The sequence below is a fragment of the Electrona antarctica genome (assembly GCF_951216825.1).
Source record: "Electrona antarctica genome assembly, chromosome: 1".
Taxonomy (NCBI): Eukaryota; Metazoa; Chordata; class Actinopteri; order Myctophiformes; family Myctophidae; genus Electrona; species Electrona antarctica.
Window position 1 is genome coordinate 50,508,661 of NC_136806.1, and position 26,316 is coordinate 50,534,976.

Consider the following 26,316-nt stretch of genomic DNA (forward strand, 5'->3'; position numbering starts at 1 on the left):
TCCGGACACCAAGATGCCCTGACCCCTCATGTGCCAATTTCAAAACAGAGTCACGAAAGTTAGCTGGCAGCACAATTTGGAGAATGGGATCACCCACGAAACCCTCACCATGTGGGACCCACTTCCTTACCAGCAACCCATCCTGAAGGAAGTAGCCACGGGCACTGCTCTCTATCTCCGCATCAGTAACCACCTGATCCAGCAGACATTTGAGTGAGAGATCAGCCTGCTGCTCCACCCTCAGGTCATCCTGTGAGACTGACAAAGGAAAGTCAGCTAAGGAAAACATTGGTCCTGAAACTACATTTTTGTTCTTTCCTAAGGTACTTGCATTTTCATCAGACTGTGCACGCGCCATAGCGCGTGTCACTGCACAAGCTGTGAACACTTCAGGAAACTCAGTTTCATCTTCATCAGGTTGAATTCTTACCAATGGCACTGAATCCACTATTAAAGGTGGTGGTACATCCGCCCACACACGTGCCCCAGCCAAACCATTACCCAGGATGACATTTACCCCTGCCACAGGTAAAGCGGGACGCACTGCCACGCCTGTCAGACCCTGGAAGAAATCGGAATATAGCATGACGTTGTGAACAGGCACATGGAGGACAGTTAAACCCATCCCCAAAACAGGAATAGAGGACTCTGTAGCACTTTCTGCATTAAATGGCAACACTGATGCTTCAATAAATGTGTCAAAAGCTGCCGTGTCACGCAATATTGTTACTGGTACCTTGACATTGCTTCCTACCAGTGACACAAAACCCTCACTGACAAACGGCCTATAGGATGCATCAACCTCAAGAACTTGACATGACCCATTGACTTCCCTGACCTGTACCTCCCCCATGCTTAGTGCAGGCACAGCCATAGCCGCACCTTTTGCAGGGAAAGAGGTAGACTTAGATGTCTTCGCTTTTAGAGCGTAACAATCAATTTTCCAGTGCCCCTTCTTGTGACAGAAGTTGCATATTTTCTCCTCACGTGTGCCATACTCAGTCTTCGCCTCCAACACCGCCATGCCTGAACCACCAGGAGAGCCACTTTTGCCACGTGCGCCCTCACCACCATCATTAGGCTGGCCAAAGGAGCGCCGATCTCCATGAGAGCGCTTGTGTGTCAGCACATACTCGTCTGCCAAAGCAGCCGCTTCGGCAGCAGTTTCAACTCTCCGGTCACTGATGTAGTTGGCAATGTGCTCAGGCAAGGTGTTCTTAAATTGCTCAAGGACTATCAGGTTACACAACCCATCATAATCCCCCACATCTAGTGCGGCGCACCAGCGAGCAAAATAGCATGACAAGTCACGTGCAAACTCTAGATGAGTCTTGTTGTCAGTTTTCCGCCATGTGCGGAAGCGTTTACGGTAGGCTTCTGGAACGAGTTCGAAAGCCTTTAGCACCGCTGACTTAACCTTGGAATAACTTTGACTGTCCGCAGGGCTAAGACAGGAATAGGCCTCCTGCGCCCTGCCTGTTAATACACATTGGAGCATTAACGTGCGGGCAGACTCTGGCCATTGACGAACCTCGGCTACTCGCTCAAACATGGAAAAGAAAGTCTCTGGGTCCTTTTCATTAAATTTGGGCACAAGGCGCAAATTGCTGAAAATGTCAAAATCATGGGCTTGAGAACCCAAGGCCGTTGGCCTACCACCGGACACCCCAACATGGTCAGCTGACAGTTTGCCTTCTTTTATTAACTCAAGTTTGCTTTTTTCCACCTCAATCCTAGACTGCTCTACCCGCAGCCTTTCAACCTGGATCTCTGACTCTGACTTCAGCCTCTGCTGCTCTGTCCGCAGCGTAAGCTGCTCTGTCTGCAGAATAATCAACTCTTTCTGTTGCTCAAATGTGAGAAGCTGACTAGTGGGTAGTTTAGGCTCACTAACCACTACCTCAGGGGACTCTTCTAGGATCCCCAGGTCTATCAGATTGGCAATCAAAATTGATTTTATTTTAGTCTCCCTTATCCTTCTGTCATGAATCTCAATTTTGTAATAATCCGCCACTCTAAGCAGCTGGTCCTTACCCAAACTACTTAGAGTTGCATCACATGGAGTCTCAAAAAAAACTTCAGCAGTAGCCATTTTTCAAGGCAAAAACCTAGACGTGACAGTTTTTTTTTTTTTACACCACTCTACAAAGTAGCTTTTTTTTTTTTTTAATGAATTAATTTGTTTTTTAAATAGAAAACAAAATTCCCAATCGGAACAAACGTTCCCTCCCTGCCAATTTAGGACAGGTGAAACAGGTGCGCCTACAGGAGCGGTGTTCCCCCTACCTAAACTGCCTAACCAAAAACCAAACTACCATAACTTGCCCTAGTCTTCAGTGGGCCTCCCGAGTTCCCCTGCCAACACTGGGCATCTCAGGGGTACCACCCTATCCCAGCTTGTGTGGGACAGCAATCTATCAAACCCAAAAAAACACAAAGAAATCAAACAAACGAATCCCATATGGGGGAACGCCGCTGACCTATGTGGGTGGGGAACACCTCCCCTCAGATTGTCTAGACACACCTGCCCCACTTGCCCTAATTACCACAATAAGTGGCAACTAAATGACAGCACAAAACAAAATTTAAATAATTGTATTTAACAAAACAGATAAATCAATTACTCAAAAATGTTAACAAAACAAAATGTTAATTAAACAAATTGACCCTCAAATTAATCAAAACAAGTTGTCATTCAAAACAACTTGTTAACCAAACATTTCTAAACAAATTGTAATTTAAACAAGGTGTTACCCAATTAGCTAATTAGTCACTCAAACAAATTGTTATTCAAACACCACCATGCACCTCCTCAAAAATGCTGTGACTTAAATTGCCAAAGTAGGCTTCAAACAACAGGAATTTTTCTTTTACCTGTTCGTAGAGTCACAGCCAACCCGAGTTGCTTTAAGTGGCCGCGAGCCCCCAATTTGTCATAACCCGGCCCGTTGGGCCATGACAAATGGAGGAGGACGCAGTAACAGTGTTCAAATAACAATACTTTATTCACAAAAAGGTAACTAATACTATAAAAGGTCAAATAATGCTTACAGAATGTATGAGATGTGGAAGTCAGTGAGATCAGTGGTGTCAGTGTGGATGTGTGGATAGTATGGTGAATGGGTGTTGTAGTGTGCAAATCAAACAGGTAAGGGAAAGAAACAGAAGGGTGCTGTCATCTGGAGAGGGGAACGATAATGGCTGGCAAGCCCTCTTTTATAGGAGGTTCCAGGAGCACTGGACAGGTGCTCCTAATACACCTAATGAGTCTGTAAGTGGGCCGACGCCCACATGATCTGTGAGAGAAACACACACACAGGGCAGTACCATATACACAGCATAGGCCCTGTAGGCCAGGCCAAGGGGCCGTGACACCAGTAATAAAAACACCATGACACCACTGAGTACCTATAACAGCATAGTTGCACCGCTCAATTCACACAGGTGCACATTAAGGCTTGTCCTGAATTAATAAACTTGTCCTGTTTTTTAGATATTGTAATGGCCGGTGGATGATGTCAATGTGACAATTGAGCAGTTGAGACGAATAACCCCTCCCCGAAAAGGCCTTTTTGTCCTGACCACTTATCCATGATTTATACATTATGGATCATTAGTTTGGACTCATCTCGTCTCTCATCTCGTCTCAACTGCTCAATTTTTGCCACTGTCTCTGATTGTCTTTAATACTTTGAAAAGTTCAAAGCAATCACTTCAATATAGAAAGTGTCTTCACTTTCTATATGGAAGTGATTGCTTTGAACATGGTGCTCTTTTCTTCATCGTGTCTACTGGACTAGTATGCATTTAGTATTTATGGTAATATTATTGACCACTCATTTTGTATGTCCGTGGCAAACATTTTGTTTGAGGAAAATGTCCATCACAAGCCTGCATGTTGACTTTTGTGCTCGGACAAGTGAATGTGAAATGTACTTGTCCGAAGGACCAGTGCCTCAAAAAGTGAATGATTGTCAAGCCCTGCAAGTGTGATTTATTTCTGTGTTGTCTTTACCACTGCGCTGTGCCCCCCGAGCGCCCTTAGTCCGGCTATTTTTCAAATAGTGATGAATTTGGTAATAATTAAATCTACAAATTAACTAGTAACTAAAGTTGTCCAGGAATTGTAGAGGAGTAAAATATACAAATTTGCCTAGTAGAAATATAAAGAATTGAAAAATGGAAAGTAAAGTAAGTACCACAAACATTGTTTTAAAGTAGGTAGTACTTGAGTAAAATGTGCTAAGTTATACTTTCCACCACTGCTTATGATGAGAACAACCTCGCCGTCAACGTCAACAAAAGATGGTGGAAGCAGAGAAGAGAGCATGCTCCCATCTCTCCTTCGACAGAGTTACAGGGTAGAGGTTCAGTCAGATGGTGGAAGCAGAGTAGAGAGCATGCTCCCATCTCTCCATCGACAGAGTTACAGGGTAGAGGTTCAGAGTAGAGAGCATGCTCCCATCTCTCCATCGACAGAGTTACAGGGTAGAGGTTCAGAGTAGAGAGCATGCTCCCATCTCTCCATCCACAGAGTTACAGGGTAGAGGTTCAGAGTAGAGAGCATGCTCCCATCTCTCCATCCACAGAGTTACAGGGTAGAGGTTCAGAGTAGAGAGCATGCTCCCATCTCTCCATCGACAGAGTTACAGGGTAGAGGTTCAGAGTAGAGAGCATGCTCCCATCTCTCCTTCGACAGAGTTACAGGGTAGAGGTTCAGAGAAGAGAGCATGCTCCCATCTCTCCATCGACAGAGTTACAGGGTGGAGGTTCAGAGTAGAGAGCATGCTCCCATCTCTCCATCCACAGAGTTACAGGGTAGAGGTTCAGAGAAGAGAGCATGCTCCCATCTCTCCATCGACAGAGTTACAGGGTAGAGGTTCAGAGTAGAGAGCATGCTCCCATCTCTCCATCGACAGAGTTACAGGGTAGAGGTTCAGTCAGTGACTTGTTGTTCCCTCGCTGCACACATCTCTGAGGATGTCATATCATGAGCCTCACTGCATGCGCACGGTAGCTAGCTGTGAGCTATTAGATCTTCTATTTGTTTTTGCGCTTTTTGAAAAGCGTAAAACCCAAATCAATAATCTGTAAAAAAAAAAATAACGATCGATTCAGCTATGGGTGTGTATGCACTCGCATATCGTTGCTGTCGGCTTGAAGCCTCGTGTTCAAAAGTGTTAATTTTCAGTATTCAATTGAAGGAGCAAAAATAGACAATCTACAAGCTGAAAACGTGCTGTGATGTGCCATATTTTGAGCTTGTAGATTGACAATTCTTTGCTACTATTGTGTGACACAGTATGACAAAGTAGGGCACTACTTTGTCATACTGATTGTATAATGGCTGATTATACAATCAGTATATGGCTGATTGTATAAACACATACTCATACATTATTCATGAATGTTTGAATAATAAACACAACAAACTGAGGAACAATATCGCACCCGGTGAATATTTGACCCTTAGTAAATACCTCATAAGAGCCCCATTCCTGTCTCTATTATAGCTTTTCACTTTTTATGCACATATCTTTACTCTTATTTTTTAGGCGTCTGGCTTTCAGAAATGTCGTCATAATGGTAAGCAAGTCTATGGACTTTTAATGACGTAAAAAACAGCACCCCCACGTGACGTCATGTGGCAGCCAAGTCTATGGAATTTTAATGTTTGTTTAAAGTTCAATGTTTGTTTTAAAAAAGTGAGGTGCCCCTCTTTTTATTCTTCAATGTAATTTGCAGTAATAGGAAGCTTGCTAAAAAATAATCCATAATACTTATAGCGTAAACTTTATGATGTGACACAGTCCATCTATCGATCATCTGTGTCAGTGCTGTGCAGCAGAGTGATGTGCCTTACTGGCATGCTGTGGAAACCGGGGTTCATTTGTTCATTAAGGGAAAGGCATGCTGGGAACCAGAGTTTAATTCTTTCATTAAGTGGGGGGGAAAAAAGTGTAGTTTCTGTTCTAGAACAACTATTTTCCATTAGCTTTCTCCACACCGGGAAGAATACTAATGCCTCTGCTAGTCATACAAAACTTAAATTCATTCTTTAGTCCACAATTCCATGCTGTATTGATCGTACCATAGGAGAGATAATAGGCAAACGTTGATCAAAATAACAATCATTTTACATTATCTAATTGTGTAGACTTCTTGTTTTACGCTCTCAAGAGTTACATTTTTGTTAAAGATCTGCATTACTTAATTTACAAGAAGTGTACAGAATTAGCAAAATAATTAATAATTATTATATATAGGCTAATTGTTATTTTGATGAACGGTTGCCTGTTATCTCTCCTGTGGAAAGAAACATATCCAACAATAACAAAATATTCTTTAGTTCAATGGTGGCTCAAATGCTCAAATAAATAATGAATTATTATTTTATATTTGGTCGCACAAAGGTGTCATGAAAGAGTGAAAATACCTGATCTACAAGCTCACAACACGTCACATCGCGCGCGAGTCACGACCCATTGTGAGCTTTATTGTTTATCGTTGTTCAATTATAGATTATCGATTGTTTTTCATAATCGATTTTATCGATTGTTGCACACCTTGAAGTCATACTGTGAATGAGTTGAAACACTTTATAGAGAGATTTATTTTTATTTGTATTTTTCTGCATCAACAAGGTCAAACCCCTAAAACAATTATCTTTATTAGCCAGCCAGCATTATGTGTTCCTGGGCGTGCATGGTGCAGATAGCAGGTCAAACATATCTAAAAAAAAATATTACATATAGTTATATATCTCTGAGCGAGTTAAAAGCATAATCAAATGGCAGAAAGTATTTACAAGAATATATTATTATTTCCAAATGGCTTGGTGGAAAAAGGCATGCCACTAATGTCATCTATAAGGGCAGCGATATCTCTAATGGGCATGTCTTATTGGTTTGTCATCAGTTGCAAGCTCTCTAGTTCAGTCGTTCTCAATGTGCGGTCTGGGGATTGCGTGCGGATTGGGGTGCCAGAGGTAAAATGGAAAAACGGTACCAAAATGCATGTCAATGCATATCAAACATTAGCTCCATATGGGATCTTTCCCTCCACTACATGTAGCTTCGAGATGATGTTCCACACAACCGGGTATCGGCACAGGTTTACACAGCCATCTGCCTTGACTTCTGTGTGCGCTGACTGCGCCCGCCCGCTCCTTCCCAGCCCCTCCCACCCCTCACTGGGGAAAATTCCGGGATGCACAATTCTTACCCTTTTCCGCACATTGTGTCCAAAAAGTAAAGGTCGGGTTATCTGCTCTCAGATGTATTATTTACTAGCGGGCAAGAACAGGTTGAATCGCTTATTCCGGAAATTGGTTTCCGGTATACGTTTCAGAGTAAGCCTGCCGGAAACCAATAGAACACGTCTGTGCGGAAAAAGGTCCGAATTGTGTATCGTGGACAATATTAGCCGGTCTCGACCTATGCCAGTATACCCAGATGAGTGGGACGTCATCTCGGAGCCATAGCGGAGGGAGAGGTTCCATAATGGAGCTAAACAAACAGGAAAACTTGAAATGTCTCTCTAGGCATTGTACTTCTTCAGCAGGTCGTTCTGCCAGTGCCTCTTGCGGTCGGGGAAGGCTTCGGGAAGGCGAATCTTCTTGAAGTCCTCGATGCATTTCTTCAGGTCCGACTCCAGCATGCTTCTCTCGTCCTCCTCGTCGTGGTCCGCCGGCACCGCGCGGGGCGTCTGGGGCGCCCCGTTCTCCTTGCCGTTGGTGGCCGCCATCGTGGTGGTGGTGGTGATGGTGGTGGTGGGCGGCCGCGGCAGCGTCTTCAGCCCCAGGGTGGTCGGTCGCGGCTGCAGGGGGCTCTCGAGGGCCGGAGGGGGAGGTGGGGGCGAAGGGGGCGGAAGTGGTGGCGACAGGGGCGGCCGCGGGACGGGGAGAGAGGCGGGTTTAGATGGGGGCGACGACGGAAGCTCCAGGGGTGGCGTTGGGATAAATATAAATACAGATTCAGGTTTGGACTGGGACGTGGGCGGGACGCAGAGAGATGCGGGTTTGGACTGGGACGTGGGCGGGACGCAGAGAGACGCGGGTTTGGACTGGGACGTGGGCGGGACGCAGAGAGATACGGGTTTGGACGGGGGCGAGGGCGGAAGCTCCAGGGGCGGCGGTGGGATAAATAGGGATTCAGGTTTGGACTGGGACGTGGGCGGGACGCAGAGGGACGTGGACTTGGGCGGGGGCGAGGGCGGGACGGAGAGGGACATGGTTTTGGACGGGGGCGACGGTGGAAGCTCGGCAGGCGGCGGTGGGATGGAGAGAGACGCGCGTTTGGACCGGGACGACCCCGGAAGCTCGGCGGGAAGGACGAGGGCAGGCGGAGGGGGAGAGGGTGGAGGCAGAGACGGGAGGGTGGGACTGTCCGGCGCCAGGGGTGAGGGGAGAGGGGGCGGAGGGGAGGGGGCAAATTGCGGCGGGGGGCTAGGGGGAGGAGAAGGGGAGGAGTCCATGTGTCGGGGGGAGAGTCCTCGCCGCGCGTCCACCGGGCTGCTGCCGGCGGTCTCCGGAAGGCTTTGGATTCTGGTGATGCTCAGCGACTCTGCTAGGGATGGGTGAGCGTGAATGCTGCAGGGTTTAGAGCAAGCTTATTATATAGTTAACGAAAAGAAACAAAACTAAAGGGAACTAGGAAAAAAGAAGAATGTTTTTTAGTTTCATTGGAATAAAAATATAAATAAAGGCTTATTAGAAGGGGAAAAAAAGATAACTGACTGAGACTATATTGTGTGTTTTACAAAACAAAAACTAACAACAATCATAGAGCATGTTCTTTGTCAATATCTTCGTCAATATCCCATGCCTTACAATGTGGGTGTGTACGAAATCGTCCAGTATTTTAGCTACAGCAGTTTGTCAAAATTTAAATCTCTCCCCTGACTACCACATGTTACAATATAAAAACTGAAACTAAACTAAGAAAGAAAGAAAGAAAGAAAGAAAGAAAGAAAGAAAGAAAGAACTATTATAAAATGCAGAAAACTATTATTACCTTGGTTTAGAGTTGGGGCGGTCGGACGTCACAGGGCCAGAGTGTGCATGGTCAGAGGTAACGGTGTCAGAGATTACAGCCTCAATGGAACCCTCCATGAGAAACTCAGTGGGAACACCAGTGATACCCTCCAAAGGACCACCTGCAGGGCACAGACAGTAGGATAGACTTTTATCCATCCCGTGGCGGGCAATACAGTCGCTAGAGGCAGCACAGCTTTTAAGTGACAGATATACAGAGTAAGACAACATACTCTAAGGTTAACTGAACCTTTTTCTTGAAAGCGTTTGCAGCCCACCCATCTGACCACTTAACATGGCAACCATTCCCAGCCATAATCTGTACACGGCATCCGCCGGGCATTCTATCGCAATATGAAATGCCTGAACACTGGATTTTGTTTTTAATTAATAGTTTAGTTTTATTTTTTCATTTTGACAGAGACAATACTGTACATCTTAATCTAGACACCCACCCAACCTACCACCAGACTGTTGAACACCGCCTGCCTGAGGTGGTTTATTACCTATTTAGTTTTTATACATTTTTTATACATTTCGGTGCTACACAAGCTGGTCCTTGAAACATTGTACCTGCTGCAGCTTTTTTCCATCCGGATACGATGCTAATGTTTCAAAATGTATTGATTGATTGATTGATTGATTGATTGACTGAATACTTTATTCGACAGAAGTTTGAAAACAGCAGCAGAGTACTAAAATGATAGCACCAAAAAAAAGTCCTTGCGGTCTTGTTTCGATCCGGGTCCTATCTGTATTCAATTAATAAACATGACATAAGAAATAACAGAATTCAATTCAGTACATGTGTATATGTTGCCAACGTTCTAAATGCCCATCTATATATCTGCAATCATAATTATACACTATCAGATACAGTATGTACACACATTACTGCATGTCCCTACATGTTCTATTTAATCTGTTTTCTGTCTCTTTTCCTTTTCTCTCTCCATTTCTCTTCTCTCCCTTCTCTGTGCTATATACTACAAAAACCTGGAGGCCACAACAACATTTAATAAACTGCTTTACACCTGCAAAACTGTGATGTGACAAATCAAAGTCATTGTGATTCTGACCACTGCTGGGTGGAAGGTAAGGTTGGCCTTATCTCGGTGAGTCAGAGGAGGCCACGGCTGGCATAGAAACAAGCATCTCTCAAAGCATCAGATTCTGTTGCCAAGGAGACCAAAGTAAACACCTGGGGAGCATTTTGAAGAAGTGAGCGGGGGAGAAGGGAGGAGGCCGAGTAGGAGAGGAGAGAAGATGGGATGCCATTGAGAGCTGCATTTGATCCTCGAATTTTGGGCAGGATTGTGCAGTGGTGGAAGAATTAGGGGTTTTAAGTGGTTAATGTAAAGTTTTAAAATTATTGTATAGTGTAGTAAGTAACAATGTATCAAAAAATTCAAAAACGTACTAAAAAAGATTGTACTTTAGTACAGTGTTAAAAAATATATAGCAAAAATAGCTGACGTTGTGTTGTGTAGATTGGTTATTTTTGCTACCTTTTTTGTGACACTGATAGAATAGGACATTAATTACAAAAGGTAAAAATATGGAGATGTGAGGTTTCTGCCCGACAGCAACGGTACGGTATCTAATTGTGCTTTGGTCGTCACGCTGGCTGTCGTCTAAGTTCAGCACGACGATTGTTTTAATTTGGGGAAGTGCTGTGGCGGCTGTCAGCATCTGTGTGACATCCCACTTTCTCTGTGGCGGCTGTCAGCATCTGTGTGGCATCCCACTTTCTCTGTGGCGGCTGTCAGCATCTGTGTGGCATCCCACTTTCTCTGTGTAGGCTGTCAGCATCTGTGTGGCATCCCACTTTCTCTGGCTGGCTATGTTGATGTAAATAATAGCACCAGTCTTGCTTCAGTAGGTCACAAACTTAAGAAATATCATATGCTGTACGAACAGACAGACAGACAGACAGACCATCCTATGTCTGTTTGTCAGTGTGAGACACCTGTACCACAGGGATACACCTGTACCACAGGGAGCGACCTGTACCACAGGGAGACACCTGTACCACAGGGAGACACCTGTACCACAGGGAGCGACCTGTACCACAGGGAGACAGACACCTGTACCACAGGGAGACACCTGTACCACAGGGAGTCACCTGTACCACAGGGAGACACCTGTACCACAGGGAGACACCTGTACCACAGGGAGCGACCTGTACCACAGGGATACACCTGTACCACAGGGAGACACCTGTACCACAGGGAGCGACCTGTACCACAGGGAGACACCTGTACCACAGGGAGACACCTGTACCACAGGGAGCGACCTGTACCACAGGGAGACAGACACCTGTACCACAGGGAGACACCTGTACCACAGGGAGACACCTGTACCACAGGGAGACACCTGTACCACAGGGAGACACCTGTACCACAGGGAGCCACCTGTACCACAGGGAGTCACCTGTACCACAGGGAGACACCTGTACCACAGGGAGACACCTGTACCACAGGGAGCGACCTGTACCACAGGGAGCGACCTGTACCACAGGGAGACACCTGTACCACAGGGAGACACCTGTACCACAGGGAGACACCTGTACCACAGGGAGACACCTGTACCACAGGGAGCCACCTGTACCACAGGGAGTCACCTGTACCACAGGGAGACACCTGTACCACAGGGAGACACCTGTACCACAGGGAGACACCTGTACCACAGGGAGACACCTGTACCACAGGGAGCGACCTGTACCACAGGGATACACCTGTACCACAGGGAGACACCTGTACCACAGGGAGCCACCTGTACCACAGGGAGTCACCTGTACCACAGGGAGACACCTGTACCACAGGGAGACACCTGTACCACAGGGAGACACCTGTACCACAGGGAGCGACCTGTACCACAGGGAGACACCTGTACCACAGGGAGACACCTGTACCACAGGGAGACACCTGTACCACAGGGAGACACCTGTATCACAGGGAGACACCTGTACCACAGGGAGACACCTGTACCACAGGGAGACACCTGTACCACAGGGAGTCACCTGTACCACAGGGAGACACCTGTACCACAGGGAGTCGATCCATGGGAGCGACCTGTACCGCAGGGAGTCGATCCATGGGAGCGACCTGTACCGCAGGGAGTCGATCCATGGGAGCGACCTGTACCGCAGGGAGTCGATCCATGGGGGCGACCTGTACCGCACATAGAGCTATAAAGAATAGAGACCGAACCGGAGCGCTAGCCCCGCCCCCCGATATTAATTTCAGTGGAAGTTGCTCAGTGGCGTTTTGAAGCACCCGGAAGACTGCCGGAAGTATAATTATAACTCAATGGCTCGAGCGAGCGGAAGTTTAGCCTAGCTTAGCCCCGGACCTCAATTTTGAGGTCCGGGCTTACGCATGTGACGTCATGAACGTCCGTCCACCTCCATTAAAGTGCTGCAATTCCACATTTCGCCAGTATGTAGTGGCATCTTCAACGTTGGATAGCAATTTGGTATTCTATATTATTATTGTCTCCACCAGGCCGAAGGCATGGGGAGAGAGTATGTTTTGCACTCCGTCCGTCCGTCCGTGTGTGTGTGTGTGTGTCCGTCAGTCCTTCCGTCTGTGAACAGCTAATCTCTGGCACCGTTAACCCGGTCGATGCCAAATTTTGCACACACACTCCCTGGATGCCAACGATGAACCTCTGCCCCAAAATTTCCAGAACGGCCTGTTATAGCGCCACCAGGAGGCCGCTTTGTGCAAAACAAGTTTTTGGACAGTACACCTACAGATTTTGTCCAAACATCACGCAAATTGGTACACAGTCTCTCTAGAGCCATTCAACGAAACGAGTCTTTCTGATTTCTCAGACTCCATCATGATTGGCTAAGATTGGCTTCCAAAGTTCGCAGTAGTGCTCAGTTTCAAACAAAATGCTGCAAATCATGAACACATCGTGTGATTTCCGTGAAATTGTGCACACATTCCCACTAGGCCGAGGAAGAAATGCCAAATGAACATTTTCAACTCAGCCTCATGGTGGCGCTATAACTGGCCAAAAAGTGTTTTTACCTCTAACTTTTACCTTTACCTCTAACTTTAACGGATCTGTGGATAACTTTGTATGCCAACTCCCTAGAGGCCAAGGAAAAACCTTTGCCTGGAATTTTTCACATCTGCTCTTTATAGCGCCACCAGGAGGCCGACATATGTAAAACACATTTTCTAATATTACTCCTTCAGATTTTATCCAAATGTCACGCAAATCGGTACACATGCTCTTCATAGTCATGTGATCAAGACGGGTTTGTTTGATTTCTCATAATCCACCCTCATTGGCTACGATTGGCTTCTAAACTTTTCAGGAGTAGCCCGCTTTGTACCCGTTTTGTACAAATCGCCACAACTACTCAACGCAGCGTCCGATTGTGGTGAAACTGTGCATGCATATTCCCACTAGGCTTAGGAAGAAATGCTACTTGACAGTTTTCAAATCAGCCTCATGGTGGCGCTACAACAGGCCAAGCCGCGTCACACACACACACACACACACACACACACACACACACACACACGTTTATATTGCTCCTAAACATTTTGCCAAACATCACACACACACACTCCTATCCTCCTGGTCGAGACCTGTGCCCAGAAGGGCACTTTTTCTAGTTAAGTATTGGAACACACATTTTATTTCACTTGTAATATGTCCATTCATTTCACGTTAATATTCACATATTCTCATCTTAAATATGGGGACAGAGCCCCCTATGTGTCATCCGTCAAATTGGATGGACAGAGAGACTCTTCCGGAGAAATAGATTTTCTCCTGATTTGTCTCGCTAAAAGAAGCCATTTTAGTATGAATATCTTGTAAATATTGTGTGCCTTGTGATGATTGGGTCCAGTATTTTGTTCAGTGACCATGGAGTTAAGGAATGGTTCTTGAGCTGTGTTCACGTTCACTCTCCCATTGGAAATGAATAGACTACAACATTCTTCCCGTCTCCTAATAATGTGTCCACCCACCTCACGCAGATACGTGAAGTAAAGCAAAGTTGGACCCTCTTGCTATTTTCCTATTGGGCACTGTGACGCTTGTTGAGCTTGTAGATCGCCTATGTTTTCTACAACAGTAATATGCAATGTGGCACTCTGTCTGGAGTGAGTGTGGAAATATAGTGGCCCTCTCCATCGTTAAAGTTGCCCACCCCTGTCCTAATGGGCCAGGGGCCGGAGATGTATATGTCTTGTTTTCCTATTTGTCTCGGGCTCAATGCGTTGCCAACGTGCTACTGCACATATAGAGACAGCTGTTTGTAAGGCGCCACGTCGTCGACGATGCTCAGGTCATTTAGCCAGTATAGGCTACATGTCACCATGGTAACTGGCAGGTGTTTTTTTGACCTGAGGATGGGGGGGTGGGATGATGAGAAGGGGATCGCCATGGTAACGCTGAAACGATGTGCAAAGAAGCACAAATGCATCATAATGGCTCTCAGATGGGGTGTCTTATTATTCAGAGTGTGTGTGTGTGTGTGTGTGTGTGTGTGTGTGTGTGTGTGTGTGTGTGTGTGTGTGTGTGTGTGTGTGTGTGTGTGTGTGTGCGCGTGTGCGTGCGCGTGCATGTGCGTGTTTTGTAGCCTACTATACTTGGGCCAAATGAGGACAATTACTGTCATGGTTCCCACAAGGTCAATTGTTGTTTTGTGGTTGGAATACATTTAGGAAAAGATTCAGGTTCAGGTTATGATTATATTTACAGATTTGGGGTTCAGTGTTATATGCCTGATTTTTTTGTGTGAGTTTGTGGAATGTTCTATTTTCGGCTTTAGGGTTTGGGTTAAAAATGGCAAATAATCTACCAAAAATGGCTTTCATAAAATGTGTGTGTGTGTGTGTGTGTGTGTGTGTGTGTGTGTGTGTGTGTGTGTGTGTGTGTGTGTGTGTGTGTGTGTGTGTGTGTGTGTGTGTGTGTGTGTGTGTGTGTGTGTGTGTGTGCGCGTGTGCGTGTGCGCGTGCGCGCATGTACGTGTGCAGGCATGCGTGGGTGCGTGCACACGTGTGCATGCATGTGTGGGTGTGTGCGCGCGTACATGCACTTATGCGTGCGTGCCTGCGCTTATAGTGTCAGATGGGGAACTTTGCTCTTCGGAGCGTAAACGTTGTGCATATGGCCTCCTGCACTGAGAGCTTTCTGAAGGGATGAACAACACAGTCCCTTCAATAACACCATGTTTCATACGGAGGCTAATTAGCCAGCATTCAGCTCACATATCCTATCCTCGCTGTGTGTGGAAAAGCTCCTATGTCCAAAGCGCCACTTTTCAGGAAATGGGAGGGAAAAAACAAAGAAAAAGCCAATGTTGCTATTATTTTATGCAGATAGACTTCAGGGACAGGTCGATTTTTAAAAAGTGTACCGCTGGAGAAAATGTATGTACCCTGGTATAAAATGCCTTGACAATCCATCTGACTGACTTTGGAAAAAAATCAATGACCTTCCCCAAGTGATAAAAGAAAAAAGATGAACCAATCACCATCATTGAGAGGCTGAATAGACTCTCTCTCTCTTTCTCTCTCTCTCTCTCTCTCTCTCTCTCTCTCTCTCTCTCTCTCTCTGAAGGACATTTGACTGAGTCGTTCACACTCTCAGTGTGTTGATGGATTGTTAACGACCGTCATTGTCTCACTGATTGACTAGTTATGAATTCAAAATTGCATGACCCTCCATTGGACTCAAAGTAAAATGAGTTGACCTTCCCTTGGACTGAGATTAGAAAGACATAACCCTTATACTTTCCTCCAGGGGTACACATTGAAAGTGGTAAGGGACAGGTCGATGTTTTCAAACATCGACATTACCACTTTCAATTTGAAGAATGTTCAAAAATATCATATCTACAAGCTCACAGCACGTCACAAATTGCGTTGTGAACACGTAGAATAGATTGTAAAAGAGTTGAAATATGGAGATAGGAGGTTTCTGCCTGACAGCCTGAGGAGATGCAGCGTATGCTGTGGTAAATGAGGTGCACTGTCTGGAGGCCTCGCTGATGACAACCAGGGTGGCACTAAACGGCCAGCCTTGCTCACACTGGAACTTCTGAGACGAGCCAGGACATTCTGGGGGCGTATTGTCAAAGGACAATAAAGTGTTGAGTCATTTGCAGAGGCACGAACTGCAGGGACCTCGTCCGTATAAAAGACAGTGAGTGGACTGCACATCACAGACAAAGTCTCAGAAAGAAAAGTACAAAACTGCTGGTCTAACAGAATACAGAGTATAGGAACACATAATGGAAAGTTGCTGTCTCCTGTAATTATAATAATTCTTATTACATACAATTTATATATCACTTTTTAAGGTACTCAAGGTCGCTTTACAGAATCAAATAATAAAAACAGTCTTATTAGAAGAAAAAAAACTAGATAAAAAAGTTAAAAAGGTTAAAAAAAACAAGAAACTAAGGTAGACAAACAAAAAGTGAGGAGTGAGGAATATGTAGGAAAAGCAAGTCTGAAATGGTGGGTTTTGAGTGTGCTTTTGAACATTTCAAAGGTGTGGGGGCAGCTCATATGTGAGCTGGGAGTGAGTTCCATAGTGAGGGGGCGGCCACTGCGAAGGCCCTGTCACCCCAGGTTCGCTTGTTGGACTTGGGGGGGTTCCAGTTGGTTGGCAGTGCTTGACCTGAGGGAGCGGGTGGGGACGTGGCGTCCGACAAGTTCGGAGAGGTATACTGTAGCAGGGGACCTGATTGTTGAGGGCTTTGTATGTAATGGTTAGTATTTTGAAGTAAATTCTGTACTTGACTGGGAGCCAGTGGAGTTGACGGAGGACGGGTGTGATGTGGTCCCTGGATCGGGTTCTGTTGAGCAGGCGGGCGGCAGAGTTTTGAACATATACTGTAGTTTCTTTTGAGAACCTTGGTGGTGATGCCATACAGGAGGCTATTGCAGTAGGCTAGTGGAGTCTGGGTCTGATGATGGCATGGATGAGTGTCTCAGCTGCAGTGTGTGATAGCATGTGACGGAAATAGATCCTATCCTCCTCCTATAGATCTGCAGTGTTTTTAAAAACAATAGTGAAATGGGCCATTCATAATAATGAGTATGTTTACTTTGGTTATTTAAAATGTAATAAATTAAATAATCTAATCTAAATCTAAATGTTACCCTATATTATGCCAAAAATAGGGACACCAGGTTGAAAGTGTTTATCTGGAATTTGAGGCCTAATTGGACAGCCGACAGAATGGGTGTGTAAACGGATGTTTTGATCTGTGTGTCACCGATGAAATAAAATGGTGTGGGCTGAAGTGAGAGAAAACATGCGGTGCGCTCAGTGAAGGCAGTGTCATCTTTACACAAACTGCTAAACCCTGGTGAAGTGGCACGTTAAAGCTGCTAATGGAAACGATGATGCTGGCACTGGAGGTATGTGTCAAAAAGAACAGCTGGCACAGAGAGAGGGACGGGGGGGAGTGAGAGAGATGTGAGAAAGTGGTTTGGCTTTTGTGCCGCGTGGTCAGACTGTTGCCTCCCACAATTTTCAAACGTTTCCGGTCATACAGTCTGGAGCATGGAAGCTCTGATCATGAGCAAGCGATAAAGCGGAAGCCTCCTCCCCACTTCCGTTTCGTGTTTACAGTCGCGCAAATGTATCTTAATATAAATCATCTATAAGTAGGCATGTAATGATATATCGTATATCGATATAAACTGGAGACAATTTAAATAATAAGAACATGTATCGCGATCCAAGGATTTAATATTTGTGCAAAAGGTTTCCAATCATTTGCTTGCTAGTTGCTACACAGTATTGAAAAGAGGATGTTACCGTTGGCTTATCTACCTCAGGATTGAAAAGCGGGTAAGATTTTTGTTTAAAAAACTTTGTGGTTAAAATAAATTGTGAAAAATCGTGATTCGAATTGTATCGTGAGTTGAGTGAATGCCAGCTTCCTTACTCTGATTTCGGGAGATGTAGTTCCAGACTCTATAGCATTCGGAGATTGTGGACTAGTTGTCTGGCTACGCGTGCCTGAGAGATGGACGGACGGACGGACGGACGGACGGACGGACGGACGGACGGACGGACGGACGGACGGACGACGGACGGACGGACGACGTACGGACGACGTACGGATGGGGGAACATGGGTGGGAGTATTTTCTCTGTAAAGGCTTAGTAATAAATAGACGTAGAGAGATGGAACCCTTCCCCCAGTGGATTACAGCTCTAAGCCCACACACCTCCGACACACACACGCTCACACACACACACACACACACACACACACACACACACACACACACACACACACCTCCCTCCAACCTCCGTGCAGTCGTCAAACACATGGATCCATTATGAGAAGCACTTTGTGAACTATACGAACAAATGGCTATGCCACACCAGCAACGCACACACACACACACACACACACACACACACACACACTGCGTCCTCCCCCTCACCGCCCCCATGGTTTTCTGTCTGTCTTTATCGCTTCTTCTCTCAAACATCATGCTGAGAATATAGCTACGTGTGCAGTGTGCACACATACCCGCACGCACGCACGCACGCACACACCCACACACAGGCAGGCCCACTTATAATCACACAGATGTATTCATGCATGCATGCACATTGAGTCGTTCAGAAAGCTGTGTGTGTGTGTGTGTGTGTGTGTGTGTGTGTGTGTGTGTGTGTGTGTGTGTGTGTGTGTGTGTGTGTGTGTGTGTGTGTGTGTGTGTGTGTGTGTGTGTGTCTTAAATGGTACATTTATATAGCGCCTTTATCCAAGGCGCTTTACATAGATTGTGCATCAATTCACCCATTCACACACACATTCATACACCAATGGCCGCGGAAACCATGCAAGGCACCAACCAGCACATCAGGAGTAATTAGGGGTTCAGAGTCTTGCTCAAGGACACTTCGACACTAACTCTGAGGGAGCCCAGGTTCGAGTTATTACTAGTAAGGGCTAAATGTCCCCACAACCACAAGTAGGCCTAGTAGAATTTGAGAAATAGTCCATTTTCCTGGTCCTCATCAGACAAATGGTTGTTTTATTGTAAAACATATCTCTTTAGATCCGTTAGTGTCGAGTTAGTGTCGAAGTGTCCTTGAGACGTTGAACCTTGATGTGCAGGTTGGTGGCTTGCATGCAGGTTTCCTCCTCCATCGTTGTATGAATGCGTGTGTGAATGTAATGCATAATCTATGTAAAGCGCCTTAGATAAATGCATCTTTTAGAGATGGGATTACAATTAAGAAAAGCTTGAGAGATCAGGCTAATGAGGCTATGGAGTTACTGTATGCCTGATTAATACTTACAGTAGTTGCCCGCCGGTGCTGTGCACCAAACATACAGTAGCAGATCTACAAGCTCACAACGTGTCACAGCAGCATAGTGCAATGCGGACCATGCGGTGTGACAAAATGGCATCGGCCGATTGAAGATTGTTTTGTAATAATTGAAATGCACTGTTTAAAGCATGTTAAAGACAATATAGGACAATGACCATTCACACCTAGTTTCATCCATAATCAGTGGGATTGGGTCCATCTGTGAGTGTTTAGTAGGCAGACAGTGACAGTAACTTAGCCTTGGTCCCAGGCTTACTCATCTGTGAAGAGAAAAGCCTGGTCACAATATAAGGCATAGAATGCATAGCCGGAAATGTCGGGCCGGAACATCCGTCAGACCTATTTCCCCCGGATACGATATTTTTTGACCAATCACAACACTCGTACACGGAGAATGTAAACAGATTTGTAAAGCGTCAACGTCATTTCCTTGAGCGGTACTTCCACCAAAATCCCACTACTTCCACCAAAATCCTGTACTTCCGCCAAATTCCATCAATGCACTCTACAGCGCATATTGTGCCTAGCGTGGTGACACCTGCATTCAGATTTGATGCAATTTTCGGCATTTATCATTCCAGCGTGAACTTGAACTTTGGCGTGCTCCCGTCCAAATATCACGTCAGGTCGGGGGCTGTCGTGGGCTTTGTCCTCACCTGTTTTTCTGTCGTAGACAAGCGGAGCAGCATTGACTGAACAGCTGACAGGCTGTCACAGGCATCTAAACCTATGTATTCACTTCTAAAATGTATATAAAACTATATTATACACATGAAAAAAATGTATTTTGTAAAGGCACGTCATATGAAATTGGTAGGATATTTCCAAGTGTACAAGCAATTAAAATCGCGCAATTAAAAACAATGTTGCAAGTTAGATGCTTAAGCCATTTAAACAGTGTTTTGCATGAGCGCATACATGCGAGGATTTGAGCTCAATGAGCTGCCTCTGCTGGAATATTTTCATGACATGGAGAGACGTTGGAGAGTGCAGAGTGGACTGCTGCAGCTGGAGAGTCAAGTCTCCCAACGTGGGTAGCTTACTGTAGGCTAATCTACAGCGGGCCCATGTCTTTCTGGAGTTACGGTATGTGCAATCTCCTCGTCTCGGATAAACCCGACCCGTCGCTCGAATGCCAAATGTGCCGTGCCAGCGCAAGTGGGGACCGCATCCGCATCGGAGATAGGTAACCCACCACCACCAGTAGCCTACCACATAGGCTACGTTAAGGTTTAGGCCGTGCATTTATATAATTGACAATTGACAGCCCAGCCACTGCAGCGAGCCAGCGAGGCTATCTAATATAGACTGTCATAAACGTGCATGGTCACGGTGTCACGGACCACCACAGTGAGAGACAGACATGACAGGAGGCGGAGATGCAGCTATTTGCAAAAGAGCAGCGTGTGTGTGCAGTTATCACGGGCTGTGCGCGTCCAAACTCATTCCAATGACGTGAGCTATTTGTAATTTAGCCTAATTCATGGTGTGTGTGTGTGTGTGTGTGTGTGTGTGCGCGCGCGCGTGTGCGTGTGTGTGTGTGTGTGTGTGTGTTGGGGAGGGTGAGGCGAGCGGGGGAAACTTTTATTGGCTTTCCATCATGTAACTATGGTTTCCATACGTTGTTTGGTCGTATTGCAGTTGTTCATGTCGCAAAAACGAGGGCGAGGCTTGATTTCATATAGGGCGTGCCAGATTGATTTCAGCCGTCACTAGGAACGAAATTTAGCAAGGGATCAGCTGTTTGCGATCACTTCATAAATGCCGTGCCGACGTGAGCGTACTCCAAAACCGACGCTCGAATTTGAGGCAGATTTTACACTCCATTGATAAATGAGGGCCATATAGGCTCTAAGCTAGCCTGACAGTGTGTTTGAGTCCTGTTGCCGACAACCTTTACTGCCCGTCTCTCCTTCTTTCCTCTCCATGTTCTCAGAATCAGATTTATTGTCACATCGCAGTTTTACAATTAAGTAAAACGTGTATTTTTGTGCATAGTTCAAGCCAAAAAAAATCTTTGAATAAAATTGCTGACCTAAAATGTCGATGTTCTCACTAGTATAGTAATACAAAGGTGTGCGTGTGTGTGTGTCCGCAGGCAGGCCAGTCTGGTGCATCTCAGAGGCAGGACCGGTTACAGGAGGAAAGGAGGCACTGGAGCAACTCAGACAGTTTAAGCCCTTATTTTATTATCAGGGTGCAAGTAAAAAAGCGACATTTCGATGTTTCAGTTACATCTTCGTCAGGTCATAGCCCGAGTGGGCAACACAGTAAGGCTTAAGTACACACATGGTACAGGGGGCAGGCCCTTCGGTTAACCAATGTCACACAGCCAGCAATCATTAGCTCATACATATTTTTCACGTGGAACATTCGAGTGAGGAATTATCCAGATGAAATTTAAAGTGTGCATTTATACTATGAATATACAGACTATAAATACACATGTCCGTGTTTGTGTGTGTGTGTGTGTGTGTGTGTGTGTGTGTGTGTGTGTGTGTGTGTGTGTGTGTGTGTGTGTGTGTGTGTGTGTGTGTGTGTGTGTGTGTGTGTGTGTGTGTGTGTGTGTGTGTGTGTGGCAGTGGGAGAGTTGTATGCACCTCCTCCATTTGACACAAGCTGCTTTTCCTGTTACATAAGCCGGGTTACTCTGACGATGAGCCGTGCAGGAGGAACCGGGTAAAGGGGCCGTGTGCGTGTGTGCGTGCGTGCGCATGCACGTACAGTAGATGTTTGCGTGCATAGTTACCATACGTTATGTTTGTGTGAATGTGTGTGTAATGGTGTTTGCATGTGTTGCATTGTGTGTGTTGGTATGCCCTATCAACGTGCATGAGGGAACCTTTTGTGCACGGCTGCATGATCGAGAGCTGTGTGAGAGTGAACCACTCATGCAGAGAGCCATGCATGTGCACGTTAGCCATGCATGTGCACGTTAGCCAATGCATGTGCACGTTAGCCAATGCATGGGCATGTTAGCCATGCGTGACATGCACTAGCTTCATTTTGCACCACGTAACCTGTGTGTGTGTGTGTGTGTGTGTGTGTGTGTGTGTGTGTGTGTGTGTGTGTGTGTGTGTGTGTGTGTGTGTATGTGCATGCATTGTGGACAAAGTAAATGAAGAACTTGAATAAACCCTGTTAACATTAACCACTTAAACCTTAAACTGGATCGGAGTTGTCTCTCTGTACTCTATACGACTGTATACATCGTATAGAGGGTATGCGCGTGACATCATCATCAAACCCAGAAGTAATGCGGGAACGCCTACTGAGTGGCAAAAACTACTTTCTGGCTTTGACAGTCCATACATCCAAACAGAAAAGTCCTATATGATTGCATTAAACTACGTTAAACAATGTTAAACTCACTTTGCCACTCACTTTGCCACTCGATTTGCCATTCACTTTATGCATGGGCATACCCTCTATTGCATCTCCGTATTGCATGTTTACATGTCATAAATGCAGAGCGGAAGGTGGTTTCACTAACGCCGTTGCAGTCTAAACGGAAGGCACACATGGCAATAAACTGGAGCGGAGTTGTCTTTCTGTACTTGTAGTAATGTGTCGTCATCCATCTGTCCGTCCGTCCGTCTCCTGCCCCAGAATATGGATGCTGGGGTTCAAGTGGTTAATTAGAAAATGTTTGGTTTCTCTGTGAAAAACTACAACAGGGAAAGAGAAGTGGATAAGACCAAAGCACTGCGCCAGCATTGTTCATTATTATGGAGAATGCTGCTGGCAGAGTTATTATGGAGAATGCTGCTGGCAGAGTTATTATGGAGAATGCTGCTGGCAGAGGCAACACACCAAGCATGTTACTTACTGCAGTTCATTTGAAACGGCACCATGCATGCCAAATTGCCAACGTGTGGATAATAGAACCGCTGACTTGTCCAAGGCATCTGCTCTACCAGCACAATGGCAATGCCTCATCTAAATATCACGTTGAATATATGCAGAATGTGAGCTGTGTATGCATTGTCATTCGCCTTTTGTTGTTGGTGATATTTCGAACGATAAAGGTGAGGACCTGACACTGTCCAAAGTTATAGAGATTCCGCAACAGTTTGAAATGTCACCAAAAAACAACTAAAGGCGAATCACAATACATTACAAGCTGTGTGATTAATTTAGTTCTTAATGGTTGACATGGAAAACTCTGCTGTGGTTCACTGGCTGAGATTAGAGAGGCGCTTAAAAAACACATTTGAGACGAATGTGCAATAGAAACGTTTTTTTGGGGGAAAACATTTTTTTCTTTATTTTTTATTGGAGAACTTGGTTTGCAGTGATATTAAGTTTTAAGAAAAACTAAAAGTGGCTTTAAAACCTAAATGCATACCGAACCGAACTCTTTTATAGTCTGAAGGCAAACAAATCTTCCACTATCTTCAAATATGAAAGAGTCCGCCTCGCAAATGTTGTGACAGTTTGTCATTTCCAAATATATTTTAAAATATCTTTCAAACATAATTATGTTTGATAGGAAAGATAGGCTTCGACTAATCTGGTTTAAAAAGTAGGACAGAAGCATTTTGAAATGTTGTTAGTAGCCAATAGTCAGTCTTGAGAGACTATACAGATTGGTTAAAACTATGGTTCCCATAGTGAGGTCCTCGGACCCCCAGGGGACCTTGAGGGGGTTCCATGGGGTCTCCAACAAAATTAGTTAATATAGCGTCAATTGAACTTTAACCACTTTAACCCTACCGGTATTGAAAAACAAATGTGGGAACATTTTGAATATTATTTTACCTTTTTATCAACATAAATCGTGTATGGAGGGTCCCTGGCACAACATCTTTCAGGTGGGGGTCTGCGGCCAAACCCACATACATTCATTTGAGAAGCAAACACTTAGCTTTAGGCTCCTCTCTCCTCAGCCTGCTGGGCAGTGGTGGTAAAAGTATTTTTTACTTAAGTAAAAGTATAAATGCTGCAATGTAGCAATACTCATATCTGTTACAACTAAGTAAATATATATTTTATCTTGCTGTTTGGCTCTGCTACATTTGTCTCCCTGCTTGGCACAATTAAACACCATCATTAAACATTAAGAGCAGGGAGATAGATATACAACTAGTGGGAATATGCGTGTACAGTTTCACCGCAATCGGACGCTGTGTTCATGATTTTGTACAAAACGGGCCACTCCTGAAACTTTGGAAGCCAATCGTAGCCAATCAGGATGGAATATGAGAAGTCAAACAGACCCGTCTTGATCACATGACTATAGAGATCATTTGTACCGATTTGCGTGATATTTGGATAAAATCTGAAGAGTACAATTTACAATTACAATTTAGGCATTTAGCAGACGCTCTTAATCCAGAGCGATTTACAGTAAGCAGGAACAAAATACATGGTAAACATAACAGTGGAATATCTACATTATATAATGAACTATGCATAAATATACTATAGTGCTATGTCTACATAAAATGCTATCTAAGTTAGCCAACATAAATTGAGCCTTTGCGTACGCCTGTAAGGTCTTCGGGCAATGGCAAGTGCTACGGCAAGTGCTACTTGTAATATAAAAAAAAGTGTTTTACATAAGTCGGCCTCCTGGTGGTGCTATAAAGAGCATATGTGACGGACAGACACACGGACGGACTGCAAAACGCTTGACTATATCTGACTGAACTAACTCTGCAAGCTACGTATCATTAATCCAAATCTACAAAGTAACTAAAGTTTTCATATAACTGTAGTGGAGTACAACATTTGCCTCATGAGATGTAGTGGAGTAGAAGTAAAAGTACTGGAAATTGGGAAATACTCGACAAAAGTAAAAACATAATAATAATAATCTCACGATTGTACAGTAAGTACTTGAGTAAATGTACTTAGTTACTTTACACCAGTGGTGAGTGCGTCCAGATTAGTGATAATTAGTGTGTGGGGGAGATTATAGGTTAGAGTCCATGGTGTCCAGATGGCTGCAGCTGCGTGTTGTAGAGCCTCAGTAAGCAGCAGCAGCATGCATGGACAACAACACAGGCCTGCATGCAGTGTGCTTTTACAGGCCCTGCTGCTGCTTGGAATACTGTGCAGTGGTGGAAAATGTACACACTTAAAGGGACATTTCACCGCTGGAAGAAACTGCAGGACACTCAATGTTATTAGTATTTGTAGTAGATAGCAGTAACACAAATTGAAATTTGCACCCTAGCTATATGGCCAGAAAGATTCTGAAGTATGTGTGTTTGACTAGGGTTTGACTGGATTGCTGAATTCCTACAATGCCCATAATGCTTCAGTCCACTTCCCCTCCTTGTGGAGATGGAGGTGTGATGAGGTGAGGTGTGATGTCATGACCTCATGAACATGGCTTCATAACTAAAATATCTAAAAATACATATTTCACACACAAAAACCCCCAAAAAGTGTTCTAAACATCATTAAAATAAGCTCTGGTTGCAAAAGGGGTGAAGTGGCCGTGTCAATACAAGCGGCCGAAATAAGTTTTCTTCTACGGGTGGTTGGAGCGAGATAGGGTGAGAGTTCAGTCACACGAGAGAGACTCAGAGTAGAGTCGCTGCTTCTTGGCCTGGAAAGGAGCCAGTTTATGTGGTTCGGGCATCTGGTTAGGATGCCTCTCGGACGTCTCCCTAGGGAGGTCCTCGAGGCACGTCCCACTGGGAGGAGACCCCGGGGCAGACCAAGGCGCAGTTGGAGGAAACACATCGACTCACTGGCCTTGGAACGTCTCGGGATCCCCCAGGAGGAAGTGCCCCCGCAACCCGACTACGGATAATCGGTTGAAGATGGATGGATGGATGGAAGTATCAATATTCAATACTACAATGTAGAACTACTCTGTTACAAGTAAAAGTCTGGAATTCAAAATGTACTTGAGTAAAAGTACTGGTGTCAATAAAATGTACGTAAAGTGCCAAATTAGAAAGTATTCCCTATGCAGAATATATT

General features: G+C 45.1%; 1 protein-coding gene across 1 annotated transcript in view; it reads right to left on the minus strand.

Annotated features, from left to right (window-relative positions):
• Window positions 1-8,534: 8,534 nt before the first annotated feature.
• Window positions 8,535-26,316, minus strand: part of kctd12b (potassium channel tetramerisation domain containing 12b) — a 33,447-nt gene continuing 15,665 nt past the window's right edge. The window contains exons 2-3 of the mRNA XM_079507778.1: window positions 9,015-9,156; window positions 8,535-8,650 (exon numbers count right to left, since the gene is read on the minus strand). Of these exons, the coding sequence (XP_079363904.1) occupies window positions 8,641-8,650; window positions 9,015-9,156 (152 nt within the window). The 3' untranslated portion in view covers window positions 8,535-8,640. The remainder of the gene's footprint in view (window positions 8,651-9,014; window positions 9,157-26,316) is intronic.